General features: G+C 36.6%; 1 protein-coding gene across 1 annotated transcript in view; it reads right to left on the reverse strand.

Moving 5' to 3' along the window:
• mybbp1a (MYB binding protein (P160) 1a) overlaps positions 1 to 23,345 on the reverse strand; it is a 31,902-nt gene extending 8,557 nt beyond the window's left edge. Inside the window, exons 1-24 of the mRNA XM_051679631.1 lie at positions 23,134 to 23,345; positions 21,435 to 21,530; positions 21,236 to 21,319; positions 21,065 to 21,139; positions 20,850 to 20,957; positions 20,185 to 20,375; positions 18,271 to 18,438; positions 17,553 to 17,670; positions 15,755 to 16,044; positions 15,424 to 15,534; positions 15,182 to 15,307; positions 13,921 to 14,127; positions 9,809 to 9,917; positions 9,376 to 9,466; positions 9,098 to 9,261; positions 8,750 to 8,890; positions 8,524 to 8,646; positions 7,220 to 7,393; positions 6,906 to 7,063; positions 6,659 to 6,793; positions 4,478 to 4,556; positions 4,257 to 4,388; positions 3,010 to 3,078; positions 2,811 to 2,924 (exon numbers count right to left, since the gene is read on the reverse strand). Of these exons, the coding sequence (XP_051535591.1) occupies positions 2,811 to 2,924; positions 3,010 to 3,078; positions 4,257 to 4,388; positions 4,478 to 4,556; positions 6,659 to 6,793; positions 6,906 to 7,063; positions 7,220 to 7,393; positions 8,524 to 8,646; positions 8,750 to 8,890; positions 9,098 to 9,261; positions 9,376 to 9,466; positions 9,809 to 9,917; positions 13,921 to 14,127; positions 15,182 to 15,307; positions 15,424 to 15,534; positions 15,755 to 16,044; positions 17,553 to 17,670; positions 18,271 to 18,438; positions 20,185 to 20,375; positions 20,850 to 20,957; positions 21,065 to 21,139; positions 21,236 to 21,319; positions 21,435 to 21,530; positions 23,134 to 23,328 (3,258 nt within the window). The 5' untranslated portion in view covers positions 23,329 to 23,345. The remainder of the gene's footprint in view (positions 1 to 2,810; positions 2,925 to 3,009; positions 3,079 to 4,256; positions 4,389 to 4,477; positions 4,557 to 6,658; positions 6,794 to 6,905; positions 7,064 to 7,219; positions 7,394 to 8,523; positions 8,647 to 8,749; positions 8,891 to 9,097; positions 9,262 to 9,375; positions 9,467 to 9,808; positions 9,918 to 13,920; positions 14,128 to 15,181; positions 15,308 to 15,423; positions 15,535 to 15,754; positions 16,045 to 17,552; positions 17,671 to 18,270; positions 18,439 to 20,184; positions 20,376 to 20,849; positions 20,958 to 21,064; positions 21,140 to 21,235; positions 21,320 to 21,434; positions 21,531 to 23,133) is intronic.
• Positions 23,346 to 24,128: the final 783 nt, after the last annotated feature.

Raw genomic sequence — 24,128 nt, forward strand, 5'->3', positions numbered from 1 at the left:
TTACTTTGATTTCACAATGCACGTGAACTGATCTGAGCGCGCCGCCATGCGCGTGCACACAGATCAGTGCGTCACTGGTTTGTTCTGAATTGCACACAGACCATGTTTATCCGTCTTTAAATCGCAGCCTTTCGTTGACAAATAATCACAAATGACCAACTTGCCACTTCATGTTATCTTGATTAATTGTGCAGCCCTGAAGGATAGTGAAATTAGTCTACTGATGCGCTCTTTATGAAACGTAATGGCCAAATGAAAGCACGTTAAAATCATCGCGATATTCACGATATTGGCCAATTTTACATCGTCAGCAAAATTATCTCGATTATATCGTTAACATTTGATATATCGCCCAGCCCTATTAGATATCATGAATAAACAATTAACAACATATTTCATACAGCATTTATTCATCTTTGTTAATGTTAGTTAATAAAAATACAACTGTTTATTGTTTGTTCATGTTAGTTCATGGTGCATTAACCCTTTAAGCTCAGATGGGACCACGAGGAAAAACAGTAATAAATCTCATGAAATCATGTCTGCATGCTATGCAAACCTTTAGTCATTGTTGTGATTGCAAGTGTAATTCGTTTTTTTATGTACAATTATTATGTTTTATTTGTTTGAAGAGGCTTTTGGACACATAGAGATGTTTTTGGACACTATGATCAATTATATTTGTAATGCTATAACTTTTGATTGCTTTGTTGTAATCAACACAAAAGGTTCCTCGGATACAGTTGACATGATTGGGACCAAAACAAAAAGTTTTTCGGAGCAACCTTATTTACACCCAGAGATATATAATGTCAAATTAGAAAAATAAGAAAAAAAAAGAAAATGTTTGGCTCAATTGTTTTTTTGATTTGTCAGCAGTTCTCAGAATGTATCATAATCTATATCATTACAAAATGTTAAGTTTTCTTTACAATGATACCAAACACTTGACCCTCCTTGTTTATTTTGTTTTGTGTCAAGTTTTAAGCCTTTAATTTTGGGTATGTCACTGAAACAGAAAATGTTTAAAAACACCTTCAGAGCTTCAAGGGTTAACTAATGTTAACTAAAAAAAAAAAAATATATATATATATATTTTTTAAAAATGTATTAGTATATGTTGAAATTAACATTAAGATTAATAAATGCTGTAAAAGTATTGTTCATTGATAGCTCATGTTAACTAATGTTGGTAACTAATGTCAACAAATGGAACCTTATTGTAAAATGTTAGTCTTTTTTAATGCTTTGTGACGCAATTATGTAATGCATTTTAATTAGCTGTATGATTTTTTTAATAATATATATATACTGTATATTTTATTTATAATTATTTAAATATAACTATTTTATCTTTATATATTCAATTACAGTTATTTGAGGGGCTCTTATAAAAGGAGATATCAGCATCATTGACGCAAGCAAAAGCAAGCAAGAGACGAATATGCATATGTATTTTTTATTTGTGTAATTAATAAACGTTGAAGTCCCCTCGCACCTGTATGTGAATCTAACTCTTGCAGTAATCATTTATCATAGTCATGCAACCTGTTTTATTCAGTTGTGTGCTGAATGGATTTGCTGTTGTTAAATTGTATTATGCATATCGGCCCTCCAGCTCTGAAGATATCAGTATCACCACTGGCCACTGAAAAACCTGTATCAGTCGACCACTACAAATGATGTAGCTATCAAGTTAAAGGTATTAATACTTTCTTTTTCACATTAAATACACATGAGTGTTTACAACTTATTTATTAATTTAAAAAAAGTTCTTAAACCTTTTTCAATATTCAAAAATATTTTGCACAAGTATGAATTTTTTAATCATGTCAAAAAGTTTTCCTAGGGTTGCTCCATATGACATGAACAAAATAAGCCATTTTATAAAAATTATGCAAATACCTGATATTTTTAAAAACTTCACACACAGTCATGAGGGTCTAAAATGTTATTTTATTTGTGAACAGCATGGCTACTTGTATAGTGACTTTGATTTAGAGTACAAAAGCTTTTCACATATATCGATAAAATTGTATTACGGGGGGGCCTGGGTAGCTCAGTGGTAAAAGACGCTGGCTTCCATCCCTGGAGTTCGCTAGTTCGAATCCCAGGGCGTGCTGAGTGACTCCAGCCAGGTCTCCTAAGCAACCAAATTGGCCCGGTTGCTAGGGAGGGTAGAGTCACATGGGGTAACCTCCTCGTGGTCGCTATAATGTGGTTTGTTCTCGGTGGGGCGCGTGGTGAGTTGAGCGTGGATGCCGTGGTGGGTGGCGTGAAGCCAAGCTATGTCTCCATGGCAACGCGCTCAACAAGCCACATGATAAGATGCGCGGGTTGATGGTCTCAGACGCAGAGGCAACCCGCCATCCGGATTGAGGCGAATCACTACGCGACCACGAGGACTTAAAAGCGCACTGGGAATTGGGCATTCCAAATTGGGTGTAAAAGGGGATAAAAAAAAAATACCAAAAAACCTTTTTTATTACTGCTTATTTTTTTATAATATTATAACACTATGTTTTTCCAAATGAATAAGATTTATTTTTATAAAATGTCAGCTTTTAATTAGATTTTTTTTTTTTTACTGTCTCTTCCGAGTCAACTCAATGTTTTTCGACTTAAGTGCAATTAGAGACTATATATTTGCTGTGTTACAAAGTAAAACTGTCATTAGGCCTTTTGATAATGTCGAGACGATGGACATGATTGCTCCTCATGTTGAGATGAACCATTACAAAAGTTCAAATTTTGAGACACTTGAGCTCAGATAGTGAAGATTCAGTGGTTAAATATGCAGAGTAATCTACCTTAGAGAGTTGCTCCACAATCTTCTGATACAGCTCAGTCCATTTGGCATCAGACATGAGGTTTTTCACTTCTTTAGACTGTAGGGCCCTGAACACCATGGCACATGCCTGACCCTAAAACATCCCATAAGTAAAAAAAACAAAGTAATGATCACCAGTGTTTCAACTAATAAATCAACTTAAGGCAACAGTAATGTACCTGCTGATGTTCCCGCAGTCCACCTGTGATGTTTTCAACAGCGGTGTCCAACAGTTTCACACACAATACCTGCAAACACAACAACTGAATTAATTATGGCCCAATAAGAACATGCTGTGATTTAACAGCTGTAATATACTAATTATATACATATATATATATATATATATATATATATATATATATATATATACACAGTGCTCCTTGAAACAACCACACTGTCTTTTTCCAAAGCAGCCTGTATTTCTCCTGAGGTTACCTGTGGGTTTTTCTTTGTATCCCGAACAATTCTTCTGGTAGTTATGGCTGAAATCTTTCTTGGTCTACCTGACCTTGGCTTGCTATCAAGAGATCCCTGAATTTTCCACTTCTTAATAAGTGATTGAACAGTACTGACTGGCATTTTCAAGGCTTTGGATATCTTTTTATATCCTTTTCCATCTTTATAAAGTTCCATTACCTTGTTACGCAGGTCTTTTGACAGTTCTTTTCTGCTCCCCATGGCTCAGTATCTAGCCTGCTCAGTGCATCCACGTGAGAGCTAACAAACTCATTGACTATTTATACACAGACACTAATTGCAATTTAAAAAGCCACAGGTGTGGGAAATTAACCTTTAATTGCCATTTAAACCTATGTGTGTCACCTTGTGTGTCTGTAACAAGGCCAAACATTCAAGCGTATGTAAACTATTGATCAGGGCCATTTGGGTGATTTCTGTTATCATTATGATTTAAAAAGGAGCCAAATGGCTTCATATGATCACTATCCTTAAATAAAAGACAGTTTTTTTTTTTTGCATGATCAGTCCTATTTTCCAAATCAATGCCAAAACTTCACAATTTCTGCCAGGGTATGCAAACTTTTGAGCACAACAGTATATATATATATGTATATTTAAATGCTAGATAATAATCAACTGCAATTATCATGTGCACTTTTAAAGTCAACATTTAATAATTGTCAGCCCAGTCTTCAAGGGTTGGTTTACCCAACAATGAAAATTCTATCATAATTTACTCACCCTCACGTCGTTCCAATTTTAAGGACTGACAGCCTCAGTCACCATTCACTGTCATTGTATGAAGAAAAAAAATCAATTACAGTGAATGGTGACTGAAGCTGTCATTTTGCCTAACATTTATTCTGTTGCACTTGGAAATACATCACTTTGAGGATGTAAAAAGTATTGCGATTGCCGTTTCATATTGACTTTAAGAATTGTTTTTACAGTTATGTAGACTCACAGGGAACCTGTTGAAGAGATCTATGAACATGGCTCCGGTGAGAGGGCTTTTCCTCCGTGTCATGAAAGACGTCAGAGCGTCTTTGAAACAAGATGTGACCCTCTCAACATCCACTTTCCCCATAAGATTTACCTACACACAACACACATTAACACAGTAAATCAACATCAGGACTCTAACTGAAAATAAGACACGGTGTGTAATATGAGTTGGTGGTGTACCTCTGACAGTGTTGACTGTGTGTTTGAGTCCTGTTCACTCACTACCCCTCTCAACACTTTCACCACATAGAGTGCAGCACTACAAAAATAAAAACAATGCAATTTAAAGCCTGGATTGTTTGGAAATTGCTTGCTTGCTGGCTGAGAATCTCTGAATGCCTGCGGCTTTTCAAATTCCAAGCTTTTAAATGGCACATATTTCTCAAATGATAAGCTTTAAATGAATTAGCTAGCAGTTCCAGGTTAAAGGGATAAAAAAAAAAAAACATCTGTATCTACAACAATTGGCTGTGAATTATCGTATTATCGTGGGTATTAATACAGATTTCCCGATTTAATTAGATTCCAATTCACCAAATCTTGATTCGATTACGATCTCGATTCATATGGGTACATTTCTGTTACAATGTCCATTTTGCTTACATATAAAAGAAATTCTCTCAGCTAATGCTCTTAATTATAAAGGAACCTTCCAGGCAACCCTTCTTGGTACAATTCGAAAATATTAATTTTACAAATGATATTTTATCTAATAGTTTTTCATCAAATTGGTCACATTTTAGCTTTTGAATTTTTTTTTCAAATTCAGTCTATTCCATCAATGAATGTCTTGAAATTGCATATGTTGCATATATATTTTTGTTAGATTTTTATTGTTTAATTGCATAATTTGTACTATTTACAAATATATACATTGATATGTAGAACACGTGCTTAATCGGTACTGTTTCTTTAAGACAGCGGCATCAGCCAGTAAGTGCATAAAACCAGAGAAGACACGTGTAATTTCTTTCGTGCATTCTTTAAAGATGCACTCAGTAACTTTTGTCTTTGTGTCATCTTGGACTTACACTGACACCTAGCGGCTTGGATGCAGCATCATTTAAAATAGTTTTCAGTTTCAGATGCCATTGTAGAAATGTAGTATTCACAGTCAGCCATGATTACTTTAATCAATGAGTGAAAGTGTCAAATAACAGGATGGTTACTGAGATTAAGGGAGTAGTATACGGCTGGTCATGTGATTCTAACATGGCCACCCCCATGTGCGGACCCTCTCCATGTAGAATAAAACAGCTTTTATAAGTTTACTGATATGACTGCCGTTTTCATTTTAATGTGAGTGGTCTTGATTTCCTTCATGTTTCAAAATTAAAATTCATGTCTGTAGCAGTTAAACTTTTTTAATGAGGAAAAAATGACTGAGTGCACCTTTAACTTAATGTGGCTAAAATTTGCTTATATCAAATTCCAGGAGGTACACGCACAGAAACTGATTGTGCGGATCAGTGCATGCTTATTCATTACGCGTGACACGTCCCGCGCATAATAAAGACGGGAGCAGATTTACTGTATGGAGAATGGTAACTTCACCTGCAAGCGGCGAGCCAGGTGTGGGAGAGATACGGGCAAGCTGCCATATCTCTTCGAATCACCCGAAAACACTCACTCACTGTCATCTGAACCAATGTCAACAGCGAAACCACGAGAGAGACCCAGCATGTGCGCGATAGAGACTGAACGATAGCCAGAGAAAATAACAGTTTTGAGATTTTTTTTTGTGTTTTTTTGAGGAAATTAACCTTCAGCAATCAATTTGTTTTATATCTATGTATAGTGTCCAATAATGTATTTGGCAAAGTACACTTTGAAGTTTCTCTTGCCATTAAAGTTTGCATTTGTTTACATTTTATGGCATGTAAACAAACTTTTATCAATGATTTATACCTGTAGAAATGTGCCTAATTAACTCTATTCACAAATGAAAATGAATATTTTAACATGTACATATTTTTAAAAAGTAAATGACCAAACTAATCAATTTCTTGCGAGTTATTTGAGACAGTAGTTAATATATTTTAATGTTTGCTTTAATGTACCATGAAAAGAAAACTTTGAATTTAATTAGTTAATTTTAAATCAATTTACAGCCCTAATATATATATATATATATATATATATATATATATATACACACACACACACACACACACACATATATATATATATATATATATATATATATATATATATATATATATATACACACACACACACACAGTACAACTAAGGGTAGTAGGGCTTAGCGGAGGGCCAGTTCCACACCAAGGAGGATGCTGCATTTTATTAGTAAGTGCTTCCTCATTTTCTCTCAGAACAAGAGGTTGCAGAATTCCTCACCTGAAGTAATAAAGTGATACAGACGAGTCTATGAGTTTCTGCGCTCGATTAATTAAACGCTCAAACATTTCATGGAGCTCCGCCTCCCGCCCTTCAACATCTCTGCAGTAATACTTCCCACGACAAAGCTGGTTCCTGCCAATCAGAGACGAGAGCAACAAACGTTAAATTAAATGAATCAACAAAATTGTCATTCTATATGAAGGAAATTGTTAAGAGCAGCTGCTTCACTCTTCACAGCTTTCACCTGAAGATGTCTGCGGCCTTGCTCAGGTAGTCTTGTTCCTGTTGGCTGGTTTCTGAGCTCATTCCGCTCTCGATCACATTGAGCAAAGGCTCCACCATCCCCAGAACCAGAGCACTGCTCCCCTGTTTACTCAAGAACATCTCCACCATGTCCAGTACCTGAATACAACATAATTAGCCACAAAGAAGAAAACCCCATGCATTCATCCATCTATTTATCTATAATCAAAGTGCAAATACACTTGAAAAGAAGTGATAATTTATGATGGTGCATGTAGAAAAGTGCAAATTAGCCAGCATTCATAAATAACATACTTTAATCTTGAAGTCCCGCACAAGAACCTTTTCCTTGCGCAGTCGGTCCTTCTCGTCCTTTTTGGCTTGGATCTTTTTCTGCTGCTCTTGAAAGAGAGCAGCCAGGCTTCCATCAAGCTTCATCATGGCAGCATCATCCAGCTCCTCTTCGTCACTGCCATCCTCCTCTGTGGCCTGAACAACATCAGAATATCTACTACATTTTTATCTATCCTTTCACAGACTCTTCTTTTTTTATTATCCCCTTTTCTCCCCAATTTTGGAATGCCCAATTCCCACTACTTAGTAGGTCCTCGTGGTGGCGATGTTACTCACCTCAATCCGGGTGGTGGAGGACAAGTCTCAGTTGCCTCCGCTTCTGAGATAGTCAATCCGTGCATCTTATCACGTGGCTTGCTGTGCGTGACACCGCGGAGAATCACAGCATGTGGAGGCTCATGCTACTCTCCACGATCCAAGCACAACTCACCACGCGCCCCACTGAGAGCGAGAACTACTAATTGCAACCACGAGGAGGTTACCCCATGTGACTCTACCCTCCCTAGCAACCGGACCAATTTGGTTGCTTTGGAGACCTGGCTGGAGTCACTCAGCACACCCTGGATTCGAACTCGCGACTCCAGGGGTGGTAGTCAGCATCAATACATGCTGAGCTACCCAGGCCCCTTCACAGACTCTTCTTAATATCTTTCTAGCTCATTTAAAGGAATATTCTGGGTTCAATACAAGTTAAGCTCAATCGACAACATTTGTGGCATAATGTTGATTACCACAAAAAATAATTTCGACTCGTCCCTCCTTTTCTTGAAAAAAGCAAATAATCGAGGTTACAGTGAGGTACTTGCAAAGGAAGTGAATGGGGCCAATTTTTGGAGAGTTTAAAGGGAGAAATGTGAAGCCTATTATTTTACTGAAGCATTTACATGAATTCTTTTGTTAACATTTGTGTTTTATTTTAGCTGCAAAGTTGTTTAAATCGTAGTCTTTACGGTTTTTACAACATCATGGCACCAAAGTTGTAAAACTGGATATACCGCGACTTTATCACACTAAAATCATGTTAACACTAATATTGTTTACGTCTTGTGGCTATACTTTTGAGTATTTTAATGTTTACGGATTGGGCCCATTCACTTCATTGTAAGTGCATCACTGTAACCCAGATTTTAGCTTTTAATAAAGAAAAGGAGGGACAGTTGAAATTAATTTAGTGATAATCAACATTATGCCACAAACGCTGTCGATTGTGCTTAACTTGTATTGAACCCAGAATATTCCTTTAAGTGGCAAAAATAAAGACATACCAGAGCATTCTGTCCTTGAAGAACCTTCATCAACTCCAAACGGAAGTTCTGATCAACTTCTTCTCCTTCTTCCATGGCTTCATCCTCCTCTTCGTCAACTGAGGAATCAGAATCTTCTTCATCCTGATGAGATAAAACATAAGAAATGAATAAAGAATAAATGTAGAATCATTAGTAAAATGCTTTGCTGTGTCATATTTAAAAAGTCCAGGATGGTCAGTCTCACCTCTTCATGGTCACCTTCATTTCCTTCCTCATCCTCTTCATCTTCATCTTCTTCCTCCTTTTTCGGTTTCTTCTTCTCTCCCTCCTTCTCGTCAGTAACTACAACACCACTTTCATCTTCATCCTTGTTTGGGTTCAGAACCTTCAAGACAACATGAAATTATGTTTTGACATGTAAAATTATTAAAATGTAACTTTTACAGCACAGACATGAACTGCCTGTTTACTTGCAATAAATAAATGAAACTCATTAACAAAAGGCATGAAAAAACTAAAACATTCACAAGATGTTTTATGAAGTAAAAACCTAAAACTCATGATAAACATTGGTTGCAATCAATCGCCTTACGTTCAGGATGGAATTGAGCGCTCCTTGAGTGACATGAGGGCAGATTCGACCAAACACAGCTTTACACACGTTACGCACGAGTCGACTGGGCTGAGACAGGAGTGACAACAAAATCTCAACAACCACCTCCACCCAGTGCGGCTCCTCATCTGAACTCTTGCCATCTATAACACACACCCCACCCATTAGTATGTACCCCAAGCATAACCTCAGTACAAACACTATACTATAGTACAAAACAAATACAAAAGTCAAAAGGACAGCTGCATTTTTCATACTTGCTGCGGACTTCTTTTTAGATTTTTTAGCTTGAGCTTTCTCCATGCAGGTCCGCAAATCATTAGACAGCTCCAAACTTTCCTCTGGAGCCTAAAAAAGAGAAAAAAATGAAAATGACACATCATTACACTTTCAATCCTTTTTATGGGCGAAACTGAACTGAGACCTGCAGGGACATAATGTTTGATGTATTGAAGTTTCAACATTTTAAAACTAACAGCAATATTGAAACACAAATATGTAGCTGACATGAAATTTCAAGGCGTTTAACCAGTATCCTGCAGTGTCTAAAACATGCATAATTATTTTCCATGCCAATTTTATGACCTCATATTAATTGAGAGTATATGGAATGTTTATACATTTTCATTTACATTAACTTAAAAATGAATCTGCATAAAATGAAATCACTTGAGCAATGAAGGGTCATACCTTGAACATTTGGATGCCAACAAGGAGAAAGAGATGCTGGAATGCTGCATGTTCAGAGGTGGATGATTTCTTTGCTTTTTTTCTCAAAGCCTCCACTGATTCCAGCATGCTATATAAACATATGCACACACAAGACACTAAACCAGGACTGTACACTTACTTTTAGGTGTTAACACTGTTGCAACTGAACTTAATTTTAATATAGCTGCAAGCAGTGATGACGGGCCAAAGCACCATGGGTCCATTCCCACCAGGTGGCTTTCGGGAAAAAATGCAAGGTGGACACAAGAGGACCATTATAAAGTCTGTTGTAAGAGCCACACTTCCTGCTGCCAGGTGGTGGCGCTATGACCGTGTCCCAAATTAGTCACATCCATGTGATTAGCCCTCAAAACAAAACATACATTTAAATTTTGATCTAAATCACACATTGCACACAGAAGATATGAGACACTTCCTGTATCCCATTTTCACCATTAATTTAATGCCTCGCCATGGCAACACCGTTCGATATATAACAAAAATCTATTCACAATTTAGCATCTTCAATGTCTTGGCATAATGTTGTCTAAATGTGGTAACAGTCACATAAATCCCCTAGGAGGAGTATTTAAAAGTTCAGAGACTGCAATATTCAAATAACCAAAAATGTCCGACATCCTGTTGGGTGGACATAATGACTATAATTATGAAAGTTGTCCGGCTTGATGAGAACTATACATGTACCAATTTTGGTGACTGTGTGTGAAAATGGGGGTGCTACAGAGGTGGTCATACACACCCATTTTAAAGGGGGCGCTACAGAGCCCCCCTATACACCCATGCGTGAACTTTTGCCCAGACCTAAAGGCCAACGACTCTGATGTGTGTGCAGAATTTAATGAAATTTTAAGCATGCCAAGTGCCACAAAATCACCCAAATATAGGAAAAAAAGAATAATAACAATGAATGCGTTGTTATGGCAACAGTATTTAAAATATTAAATATCCCTTTACAAATTTACATCAGCAGTGTCTTGACATTATTCTAAAGAATTTTGAAGCAATCCATGTTAAGACAAGAGGGCCATTTCAAAGTCTGTAAAAAAGTGCCATACTTCCTGCTGCCAGTTGGTGGCGCTATGACGGTGACCCATAATAGCCGCATAAATGTGATCAGCCCCCATTAACAAACACACAGCTGAATTTAAACCAATTTAAGGATAAATAAAAATGGTAAATGAATTCGTTACAATATACTCTTTAGATTTACATATTTTTCCAATAAATAATTATATTAAATTATAGCAAAAATGTCAAATTAATCAGTTAGCAAAAACAATTAACAATTATAGACAGATAAATATATAGATAAATGATAGATAGACACTCTGAATTCTCTGAACTTTTAAATACTCCTAGTTGATTCATGAGACTGTCACCACATTTAGACAACATTATGTCAAGACATCGAAGATGCTAAATTCCCAACAGATTTTTAAATATTGAACGGTGTTGTCATGGCGATGCACTAAATTAATGGCATTAAGAGCATTGTCCTGCTGGAAAAAACAATCTTCTGAGTTGGGGAACATTGTCAGAGCAGAAGGAAGCAAGTTTTCTTCCAGGATAACCTTGTACGTGGCTTGATTCATGCGTCCTTCACAAAGACGAATCTGCCCTATTTCAGCCTTGCTGAAGCACCCCCAGATCATCACCGATCCTCCACCTGGTCTTCTAATGGTTAGATGGAGACCTGGAGAGGCCTTCAAGCCACAGTGTCTCGCACCCAAAAAATATTGCTAGGAGTGTGATGGAATCTCTGCTCAGTTCAATATTTTATTAGCCAACGATGCTAAAAATGATCTGCATTACCAAGATCTGACAAAATTCGCTACCAGTGAGCTGTTTGATTACAGCTGGCTGCTCTCAAACGCTCACATGCGTGTCTGCCCGTGCGCTTGTGTCTCGTGATGAATGCGGCGCTCCTGCACGAGACTCTGCACTGTTTTTTAATCAAAATACCAATCTTTAGGTGATATTTATGTAAAGCTGTGAACAGCTGTTAATGAATTACAAGTGTAAACAGACGGGATTAAATTGTCTAAAAGTCTTGACTAGATATTAAAACAAACACAGCCGTTAATGTATAAGCAGACAAATTATTCAAAATGTTAGCTCTGTGTGATGTCGAAATGTGTATCAACTGCATGCTGTCTGTTATGGGCATTCTTACTGCGTCAAATCAGTATTAATGTATATCTAATAATTACAGAGTAAAGCGTGTCAAATATTCACAAACTGAAAATTATTAGAACACAGAATGCAGTCAAATTTGTTTTATTTTTCTAATTAATAATTACTGTATTTAACATTTATTACTACTGGGGCCTGGGTAGCTCAGCGAGTATTGACGCTGACTACCACCCCTGGAGTCACGAGCTCGAATCCAGGGCGTGCTGAGCGACTCCAGCCAGGTCTCCTAAGCAACCAAATTGGCCCGGTTGCTAAGGAAGGTAGAGTTACATGGGGTAACCTCCTCATGGTCACTATAATGTGGTTCTCGCTCTCGGTGGGGCTCGTGGTGAGTTGTGCGTGGATGCCGAGGAGAATAGCGTGAAGCCTCCATACGAACTAGGTCTCCACGGTAACGCGCTAAACAAACAACGTGATAAGATGCGTAGATTGACGGTCTCAGACGCGGAGGCAACTGAGATTCGTCCTCCGCCACCCGGATTGAGGCGAGTCACTATGCCACCACGAGGACTTGGGCATCGGGAATTGGGCATTCCAAATTGGGGAGAATTTTTTTTTTTAAATGTATTACTACAATATTTTATACAATTTGTTTTAATGGTTTACTTGATATATGGAGTTTCTCTGAATTTTAGGAACATGCTGCATCCAGTGTTTCTCAATCAAAAGCACCATCGTTTAAGATCCAACAACGAGATGCTCAGACTTTGAGGACAAAATGGCTCACATTTTTCACGCTAAAGCTCGAGCGGTTGAGATTTGGCAATAGCAACACAGACGTCTGTCTCATTGTACATGTTCTTTTTTGCAACACTCCTCTTAGGCGGAAATTAAACTTATCGCACACATGCAAATGGGGTATATAATTTTTAATCGCAAATGTAAGCAAAACTATCGCACAGAACAGCCCCACACTAATCCAATAAGAGTATTCATCCCAGGCGTTTGGATTAGTGTTTACCTGCATGTGTTTTTTCTGACTAGTTTCACTGAATGCAATTCAGTGGATTAGCTGTCTTAAAGGGACCTTATCAAAGAAATGGTCAGCTAATCTTAACAGATGTCATTTCCATAAAGTCTTTAAGGTGTCCTCAGAAATATTCTTGTTCATGTTCATTAACGCCAGAACCAGTGCGAGAAATTAATTTTAAGGGGCAATATTTGCTCCTGGAAAGTAATTTTTTTACTTTTATGAGGACATTTTTTTCAAACCATTTAAAACAAACTGTCTCTCATCTGTTGACTTCATTAATATTAAATACATTCATTCATTAATAAAACACATAAATCATTACGAGACCACTTTTGCCCCCAAAATGTGAATTTCAAGGGCATTTTTGTCATATTTAATGGCATTTTTGACCTACGCCCCCCTTTAATTTCTGACCATGCCAAGCAGCGAAAATCATCATAGCATTACGGAAAAACAGACGTTCTCTGTTACCGATGTAATTGTTAAAGTGCCCTAATCATAGTCAACCATGATTACTTTATTCTGTGAGTGAAAACATCCAATTACAGGAGAGTACTGAGATTAAGCGACTAATATTCGGCAGGTCACATGATCTCAACATGTCGGCACTCAGAAATGTATGCACAGCACCACTTTTTGAATAAAGCAGCTTTTTCTCTAAGACTGATATGACTCAAGTCTTCATTTCATGTGCGTACATAATTTTCAAAACATTTCAACAATAATATTCAATTACCATTTATTTGTTTAAAAGTTTAGAAATGAGCAAAAAAACAAAACAAAAATTACTGAGTGCATCATTCCAATACGGGTGAACTTGGGTAGAAAATAAAATGTAATTCTATAAAAATTTAGATTATGGCCTCTTTAAATCCCAAAGTGTGCAGTCAGCTGGACTCAGTACCTGTTCCAGGCTCGTCTCTGCTCTGGACTGAAGGTGTGAACGCTCTGGACATATTTGTTCTGGTTGAGCAGCATGGCAGCGTACTGCACCAGACTGTAGATCCACATGGTTCCATCTGCTTTAACACCCATAGTCCTCCTGGAGTTCAGCCCCTCGCAGTCTGATGAATCGCCCAAGACAGGCATCGAGTTCAAACTCTGCAGAAGACTGGGGACAGTGTGAAGTGTAATCAAGTTATTAAATTAGACCAGGTAGAAGAATAATTATAGAATAGAGCAGGCCTTGGATAGATTATTACTAGAGCTGACGAAATTAACGTATGAGATTCATTTTAAATGTTTAATGTAGAGGTTGACCAATAGTGGATTTTGCAGATACCGATAACTTAGGTGGTGGAAAAGGCAGATAACCGATTATTCATCCAATAGTTTTTAAAAATCGATTTATAGAATGACAAAAAATATATGTTAGTCTTACCTTTCAATGACAGGCACATACACTGAGGCTAAAAGAGTCCCAAATTAATAAAATCCCAAAAGTAGTTTATCGTGCAACCAAAATCCCAATAATAACCAGAGAAATTAAGATTTGGTGCATAACACGGGACTAAAAATACAAATTAAATATATTAAAATATTGCCATAGATATTTTCCAATAACCCACAGTTGCAAAAAGTCACTATCCGGAAATCCGATATGTTGGTCTACCTATAGTTTAATGTGCTATTTTTCTAAAAACACGATTAAGGGCCTGGGACGCTGGCTACCACCCCTGGAGTTCGCTAGTTCGAATCCCAGGGCGTGCCGAGTGATTCCAGCCAGGTCTCCTAAACAACCAAATTGGCCCGGTTGCTAGGGAGGGTAGAGTCACATGGGGTAACCTCCTCGTGGTCGCTATAATGTGGTTCGTTCTTGGTTGGGCGCGTGGCGAGTTGGCCGTGGATGCCGAGGTGGATGGCGTCTCTGCAGTAACGACCTCAACAAGCCACGTGATAAGATGCGCGGGCTGACGGTCACAGTCGCAGCTGGGATTCGTCCTCCGCCACTCGGATTGAGGCGAATCACTACGCGACCACGAGGACTTAAAAGCACATTGGGAACTGGGCATTCCAAATTGGGTGAAAAAGGGGAAACCCCCCCCCCCAAAAAAACCACACACGATTAAAACATTTACCAATTTTGACATTAGATTCTGACAATTTATTTAGCTCTGTGTGAGTTCTAAACACTGGCTGGAATTGGATGGAACAACAGGACTGACCTATAGAAGGCTGAAGAGACGTTGGATCGTGTCTGTTGGTCTATAGGCACTGAGAGAGCTAGCGTTGTCTCTGGGATCTCTGGAGTGGGTTTCTTCACATCAAAAAAGCCATGAAAGAAAATAAACCTACAGTAGATAGACAATTAAAACATCACAATACCATCAATATCAGCAGTTCAATAAGTTGCAGCAGAGGTCATGTGTAAACTATTTTTAAGATGTAAAGGTCAAAGGTGAGTTACCTCGCAACATTGATGACAAGATCTTCCTCTTTCTTTATCTGATGGTTTTCCACAATGCATGCGAGTCGTGGAATGATCCATTTACGAAACCTGGCCACACAGCTGTCATTGCTATATGATGAAATAATTCACATTAAATATGACACCAATATGTTAAAGGTAAAATGACAGGTGATGATAATACTGAAATTGAAACATTTTCAGTTTTGGGTGGTCTATTCCTTTAAACAACAAAACTGATTGGCAATAAACAGTAACTAAAGCCATCAGGCAGCCATCGAGCTCGGAACATAACAGACAAACCGTAGAAAATAATCTTGCATGAACTCACTCTAATACAGACTCTTGGTTTCCTTTCTGTTTGCGTGTGCTGAATTCCAAACATTTCTCCAGCTGTGGCTTACAGAATGCCTTTTTCAGCCAGTCAACGTACTGCTGCACTGCAGATGGCATCATGTGCTCAAGAACCTTCCAGTAGGATGGCACTACAGGGTAACCCTGGTTAGTGAGCTGACTGAAGCCCAGCACGACAGCGAGCTGTTTATCAGAGTCACTGCAACCCTGCATGAACTCACTCACATATCTGTCCATTTCAGGAGCAAACTTGAAGCGATCTGGCATCTGAAGATATACAATTACAATACACAATCAATTCATGGGCTCGGTTACTCTTGACAACGATATTACTTCCAAAAATGTCCACTGATGAAGGGTTTTTTTCATTAAAGGTATAGTTTACCTAAAAATTTTAAATTCTCTCATTATTTACTCACCCTCATGCCATCCCAGATGTGTATGACTTACTTTCTTCTGCAGAACACAAAGACTTCCTTATGCTTAACCCATGCACAGAGCACAAGATGGCACTAGGAAGTGTAATCAGGCTTAAAATCATGATTGCCAAGTAGACTGCTGATGTCAAGATTTATAGTGAGAAAAGGAGTTATATATTGGTCTGTTCTCACCCAAAACGGATTAGATTGCTTCAGAAGACATGGATTAAACCATTGGAGTCTTATGAATTACTTTTATGCTGCCTGTATGTGCTTTTTGGAGCTTCAAAGTTTTGGACCCAGTTGACTTGCATTATATGGACCTACAGAGCTGAGATATTCTTCTAAAAATCTTTGTTTAGGTTCTGCAGAAGAAAAAGTCTTTCACATCTGGGATGGCATGAGGGTGAGTAAATGAGAGAATTTTCATTTTTGGGTGAACTATCCCTTTAACAACAGCGAATACACAACTTTAACAATTTCCAAACATATTTTTCAAGGTCACATATATTATTTTAAAAAATCATGAACTTTTGAGTCATGACTATAAAGAAGTTCTCTTTGTGTTACTACATTTGACCAAAACAAATGTGCATTTTAATAAAAATGTCTGATCTAAATATCCGATTTTTAAAAACATCACACACAGTCATCACATGACAACAGAATGGCTGTGCTGCGCAAGGTGATTACACCACCTGATTTTGATTTGGTGGACAAAAGTTTTTCAAATATTAATATTTTAAAACGACTGCTTAACAACTTATTTTTTTATATAAGAAATAATAAAAGATTATTCCAAACAACTCATACCAACATTTCTTTATTCAAGAATTTAAACTTTTTATGAGACTTTCATTTCTTTTTTTACCATTTCTGGACAGTTACACCACTTGGACATTTTTTTACTTTAAGCCCTAGAAAAAAAATCTAAAGGAGTCTGAATTCAGAAATTCAAAATATATTCATTTCCTTGTAAATACATGGTTATCTCAAATTGTAAAAATAAATAAATAAATAAATAGTTTACTCAGCTCGAGCTTAATTTTTTACTATTCTTAATTTAGTTACCATTACTCTTTAAACCCTAAAATTGTCATTAATAAAAAATTGCAGCTGTTTGGAATACCCATAAGCCCTTGAATAAATGATATACATTTGGTCAAAACAAGGGAACTTATGTAGCAAAAATAATAATTATTTAAAAATGTATATAGTTTTAATTCTTATGACTTTTGTAGTTGTTTTGTTGTAGCTGGTTGATAGTTGTCATTTGTGTGAAGTCACCATTAGGGCGAGTGAAAACGGCATGTGAGAGCTGAATCGACATGAAAACATGCACTTTGATAAACTGACCTGTGCAGAGAGTATGTGTTCACCATAACATCTCATGACATCACCAGACAGCACAAACTGAAGCTGAGGGACTGATAACAGTGGCAGAGCAGCTCCCAGCAGACGGAAACTCAAATAACTGAGAGAGACAAAATGTCTTTGAGGCCATTCACACAGGGATGTTCAAAATACAGCGGATTGGAATCAAAGATTAAATGTGAGTAGATATAAAACAGACATACTGTTAGTTAGAAGTTTAATACACTTAAAACTAATTTTTTAACCACTCCACATATTTAATATTACATGAAACGATGTGTGTTGTGAAAAGCGCTATACAAATAAAAAAAAGAGGAATGGGCCAAAATTCCAGCAACTTATTGTGAGAAGCTTATGGAAGGCTACCCAAAACATTTGACCCTAGTTAGACAATTTAAAGGCAATGCTAACAAATACTAACAAAGTGTACGTAAACTTCTGACCCCCTGGGAATGTGATGAAAGAAATAAAAGCTGAAATAAATAATTCTCTCTACTATTATTCTGACATTTCAGATTCTTAAAATAAAGTAGTGATCCTAACTGACCTAAGACAGGGAATGTTTTCTACGATTAAATGTCAGGAATTGTGAAAAACTGAATTTAAATGTATTTGGCTAATGTGTATGTACACTTCTGACTTCAACTGTAAAACAGGCAGGTTTAAGTTTGACGTATATATATATATATGTGGAACTGACTGTGTGGGTCCAGGCATCTCTGACATCATGCCACTGAAGATGGCTTCATTCCAGAACATCTCAAAGTTCTCCTCACGCAGAGACGCCTGCAGCAAGTCCAGAGCAACAGCGGGCAGCATGTTTTCCTTCTTCACAGCGCGAGCAGCCATCTTTAAAACCTCCACCAACCTAAGAGCACACACCAAACTCATTACATTATTTTTATAAAAATGTAAAAATAAAAAAAAATGTATTAAAAAGTAGCATATTTTAGCATTTTAAACAAAATAAATATTAAAATTAAGGTCAGGAATTTCATTAAGTATTTTTACATACTCATAGTTAATGCCAGGAAAAAATATTAATATTCTTCATTTGAACAATCTTGATACTGATTCTTAAATCACAAGACTGAGCTTTAACGTTGTGCAGCAACCATCTATAATGCAAATCACTCGCATATGCGACCAAATATTGCGCTATGTGACTTAAAATGTCTGTGATTAGCCACTAGTTGGTAAATGTTCGGATTTCACTCACCAGTGATTGAGTAGTACAGTGGTGGAGTTATTTACTCCGTGTTGAGAGTAAAAGTTTGGTTTAACACGTTCAGTGTAATGTATGTCAAAAGATGAGATCCACGCAATCCATATATCATTGAATAATGTCTCTTTTAACACCCTTTCTGTACTTTACACTCAATTTTTGATTAAAAACAACAAAAAACACTTCTGTAATGCTCGCTGAACTGCCAGTACCGTTTTAGCACGCGTTCTAAAAATCACTGTAAATACTTGTAAATAGTACACATTATGTAAGTAAAAATAAACATGAAATATATATACATATCAGAATCAGAATGAGCTTTATTGCCAAGTATGCTTCCACATTCATGGAATTTTTCTTGGTGACAGAAGCTTCCAGTGCACAAACAATACAAAACAAGACAGAGATAATAAAAAAATAAAAAAAAGAATTTTTTTATATTATATATATATAGAATAAAAATAAAAAGCAAATAGAAATAGAAGTATATATAGAAATACACAATAAGACGAAAAATATATATAGTGTGTACAAATACAAATCTCTTACATACAGTGCAAGGGAATGTAATGCAGAAGAGGTAGGATATGTTCAATAATATAATTTAATAGGCTGTGTATTGCATGTAATTATAGTATAGTTTTTAACTGTTCATGAGATGAATGGCCTGGGGGTAAAAACTGTTCTTGTGCCTGATGGTTCTGGTGCTCTGTAGCGTCAGCCAGAAGTCAACAGTTCAAAAAGATAGTGGGCTGTAATACATGAACTTGTTTATTTCATGTAAATTTTAAAAAGCTAAAATTTGACCAAAATAATGAAAATATATTTTTAGCTTTTTTTTCTCTCGATTTATTCTTTTATGTTTAGCATTAGCTGGTTTAGCATTACATTATTATGTATTTCATAAGAAAGCAAAATAAACATTATAACTGAAATGTACTTATATAAATAGTAATCAAATTGAAATAGAGAGCTTGTGAATCCGAATCAAATAATCTGTATTTATACACAGTGTAACCCATGGTATTTCCAAAATAACATGATACATTTTGGTACCTTTTTAAATGTATGCTAACAATCCAAAAGTAAACTCATCATTTACTCACCCTCATGCCATCCTGTATGACTTTCTTTCTTCTGCAGAACACAAACAAAGATTTTTAGAAGAATATCTCAGCTCTGTAGGTTCATACAATGCATGAGAATATTCTTCTAAAAATCATTGTTTGTGTTCTGCAGTAGAAAGAAAGTCATACAGGATGGCATGAGGATTAGCAATGACGAGAGAATTTTCATTTTTGGGTGAACTATCCCTTTAAGTATCTCTAAAAAAAAAAACAGCACACATTCAAATGTAAAAAGCGGAAAAGGAGAGTCAGATGCACTCACTTGGGCATGTTCTCTTTGGTAATGACTTTTGTGGTTCCCAATAGTTTCTTCAGTTTCTTTGGTTTGAGAACTGAAGGAAACTTCTGTATGGCCACCAGAAGAAGCTCAAGCTGCTCAGGTGAGTTGAGGGCAGAGGTCAGGTCAGACTGTAGGGCGCTCAACAGCACCTCTTCAAACACCTCCTGCGATGTCTACACAGCATAACACAAAACTATTAAACCATATATCGATTGTGGACAGCCTGTCTTGATACATTTATATTAAGGCTTTGTTGTTTTTTTTTAACATTTCATATTACCTGTGCATTCATATTATAGGTCACATTAATATACAGTGAACCCAAAAGGTATTTGGACACTTGAAATGCATGAATGACACTGCATTAAAAGCACAACAAAAAAATAGTGTGTGATTTGGCTTTGACCACAGGGATGTTTGTTTGGGGTTAGGGTGGGGATAATGGGGGTTAAAATTGATTCTGTGCATTTATGTTTTGCTTTTCTGCTTCATATGTTGGAATCAATAAAAAGTGTTAACAGGAAAAAAAGCACAACAAATGCTGCTAGACATTTTCTCAGAACCAACTTCACTTTTCGCAATGCCTTTTAAGCAACAGTAATTTCACTGGCGTAAAGGTGAATATTTGGTGTATTTGGCATAATCACCTCTGACAGGATGTCGACCATCGTTTTTCTGGGCAGGTCTTTCAGGTGTTCTCTATACTGGGCCAGGCTCTGCAGGAGCTGCACACACTCCAGCAGAACCTGTGGCTCCTGAAGTGTGTTCAGACACAGAAATACACAGTCTCAGAATGTCTGTCTGTAGTTACATAAACTAGAAGAACATATACATGTAATAACACAAAACTTAGGAGTCTTACCTTGTTGAGACGTGTGGATTGGGACAGGGCGAGTACCCCGAAGAAATTCCCAAACACTGCATTTCTGATAACTTTCTGTCAAAACAATTTCAGCACCACAGAAGATGAGTTAACCATGTATTTAGGATAATACATTGGGAAGACAATAGAAGGGTTATAATTGAATATTACCTTCTTGGCTGACTGGAGGTTGTGTTTTTCTTTGATGCTGTCTAGAGTGGATTTCAGCGAGATCTCCTCAAAAATACTTAGCAACTTGATAAAGAAACAGTTATAGTGAGTGTTGTTACAATGGAGCCATCAATTCATTACATAAACAATGACTGCTATAAACAAAAAGTGTAGGTAGTCTTTATTGGCTGCCATGTACCTGTGCCAGTGCGACACTGTATCCTGACCGTGCATCATCTCTTGTGTGAGAAAGACCACCTAACAGTCTCTTCAGTGAATACTGCAACTCATCTGACTGGAAAGAAGTACAGAATAAATTACATTCAAGAGTGACCACATCAACAGAAGAAACATTCCCAGAGAAACTATTTCTGACCATTTTTAATAAAGATTCCATAGACATTATCATGTGGATGAGTTGGGTAATTCTCACTAAATTGGTCAAGAAAGTGACCCGGTCATATTTAACCCCAAATCAATGCAAAAAAAAGAAAGAAAGAAAGAAAATGAAGCCTACATTTGAGACCATAGAATGTTTTTTTGCACTGCCGTTGTACAATTAATTTTAAACTTAACGCTTGTGTGTCAATTTAAAAAAGTTACTCAGAGGTACTTAGAGGACAAAAATGTCCACGTCAAAAAACTGACATAATATTATATATTAATATTATTTTCCACTTTCAATGAGTTCATTTTTTTTTTTTTTTTAAACCAACATCAGTGCTGATCATAACTACCAAATATTCATTCATTTTCAGGATTTTAACCCTTTAAATGCCAGTTTGTTTACATAATGCCACTGTTGTTTTTTACTCGCGCGCGCACACACACACACACTTCTCAGTACACACATACAAACCACACTCTGACACCCATACCAACACACCCAAACAATTTTAGCTGCATTTATTTAATTGACCTGCAGTGCTCTATAATACAGCAAACAGAAAATGGGAAAAAAGAATGTATTTGCTCCATAGGCTAAATGAGAGAAAATGGCGCCATCTGGTGGAAAATATGAATTTAAATTTTGAAGCCAAAAATATCAAATCAAATCACTTTATTGTGACAGGGCTCAGGAATGACAGCATGATATCATAGAATTAATGATTTTATGATTTAATGGCACTGGGATCAAATATTGCAGTTTTAATGGGTTTCAATGGGAAAACTGGTGTCCTGAAGGACCTGAGTGTAACTATTTTGTGTACACATTGTATTAAAGGAATTGAGGTTGAAATATCAAAATTCCCCCCAAAATACACACCTTAGACAACACTTATGCTGTTGGCATTAACACGCCCAAAATGATCGAAAAAACACAAATGAAAAAGACAAAAATGTCCCGAAGGTCGCACAAGGGTTCAAATTAGCAAATACAAAAGGCGGTGCCAAAGAGCACTACTATAATGTAAAACCACTTTACAACTTAAATACAAAATATTCACGTTGCGGCAATGAGATTTGGAGAGTAAAATGAGCAAAACTGTCATGAAAATAATTTTACAACGTAAAAAATCAAAACTTTGGGGGCCGTGATTGTTTATTATACAAAAAAAGTACTCATTATTCTCATAAAAAGTAATGACTTGAAATATATAGACAGACGGATAGATAGATATTCTTATACATTTTCCAGAATGTAGCCATTTATACATTATTACAACACTCTGGTCAATTAGGAAGAAGTAATTAAAGAGTTTTCATTAAAGTTACCTTAACTGAAGAAACACCTTTATACACAACACCATGCAACCCACGTGTGCACGTCAACATTAAACCCAAATTAATCACATTTTAAGAAATGTCAACTAATCAACAATAACCACAAATTATATTCATCAACTACTGATGATAATTAAGTAAATATGATCCTGATCACAGCTGACTGTACATACCTTCTCACTCTTTTTCAAGTGCTCAATCAAGTTCTCGACCGCTTTGAGTCGGATCTCTCGCTCCGGTTTCGCGATATCCCAGAAATAATCGAGGAATTCTCGGTTCTGTATGAGAATGCCTTTTGAATCGGTGACTTTGGGTCGCACGGTGCTGTTCTCGATCTCTCCCATGTTCGTCTGCATCACTGCGACCATGAAAGCGTGTTACACACGTGGGGTGAGGGAGAGTGTGCGTTTACTTCCGAGTTACTTCCGGAGAGAAAATGATTTCAAAATAAAAGCCCTCGTAATAAATGGCATTGGACATGGGTGAAATCCGAATGCTCTTTATTTTAATGGTGAATTTTCAAACCATTTGAAATAATATCACGTTATATTATTCTGTTTTGGACCGATAGTTAATAATATCAACCTTTAATATCAAAAAAAATAATAAAAAAATAATATATATATATATATATATATATATATATATATATATATATATATATATATATATATATTTTTTTTTTTTTTTTTTTTCACAACATTAAATAATCTGAAAACACTTTTGATTTATTTCTTACAGCAGTGAAAAATTATTTCATGACTGTATAATTGTTAAAACAGTAAAGCAATGAGAAATGTTACATTTTATCATAAATATTTTTGAGAATAGAATTTGCTACAGTTTGACTGTTTTGTATATTCATATCCCAAGGTTTTTTTTTTCAAACTATCCACAATATTTTCAGCGAGTCCATTGTATCAGACAATGCTTCCTTTGGAAATTCTTTGTTTTATGAATACAATATGGGAGCAAGGAGAGTTACCTCATGCTTGGAAGCACGCTGTAGTAATCCCTATTCTTAAACCAGGTAAAGACCCATCTGTACCTTCGTCCTATAGACCCAGGACCATAGCTAGAGGGGTGAAAGGTGGTAATGATTCTAAGGGCCCACAGGTCCAGGGGGGCCCACAACAAAGAATATCCAGCTACGACCCTATATAGACCC

The sequence above is a fragment of the Myxocyprinus asiaticus genome, chromosome 3, assembly GCF_019703515.2.
Source record: "Myxocyprinus asiaticus isolate MX2 ecotype Aquarium Trade chromosome 3, UBuf_Myxa_2, whole genome shotgun sequence".
Classification (NCBI taxonomy): Eukaryota; Metazoa; Chordata; class Actinopteri; order Cypriniformes; family Catostomidae; genus Myxocyprinus; species Myxocyprinus asiaticus.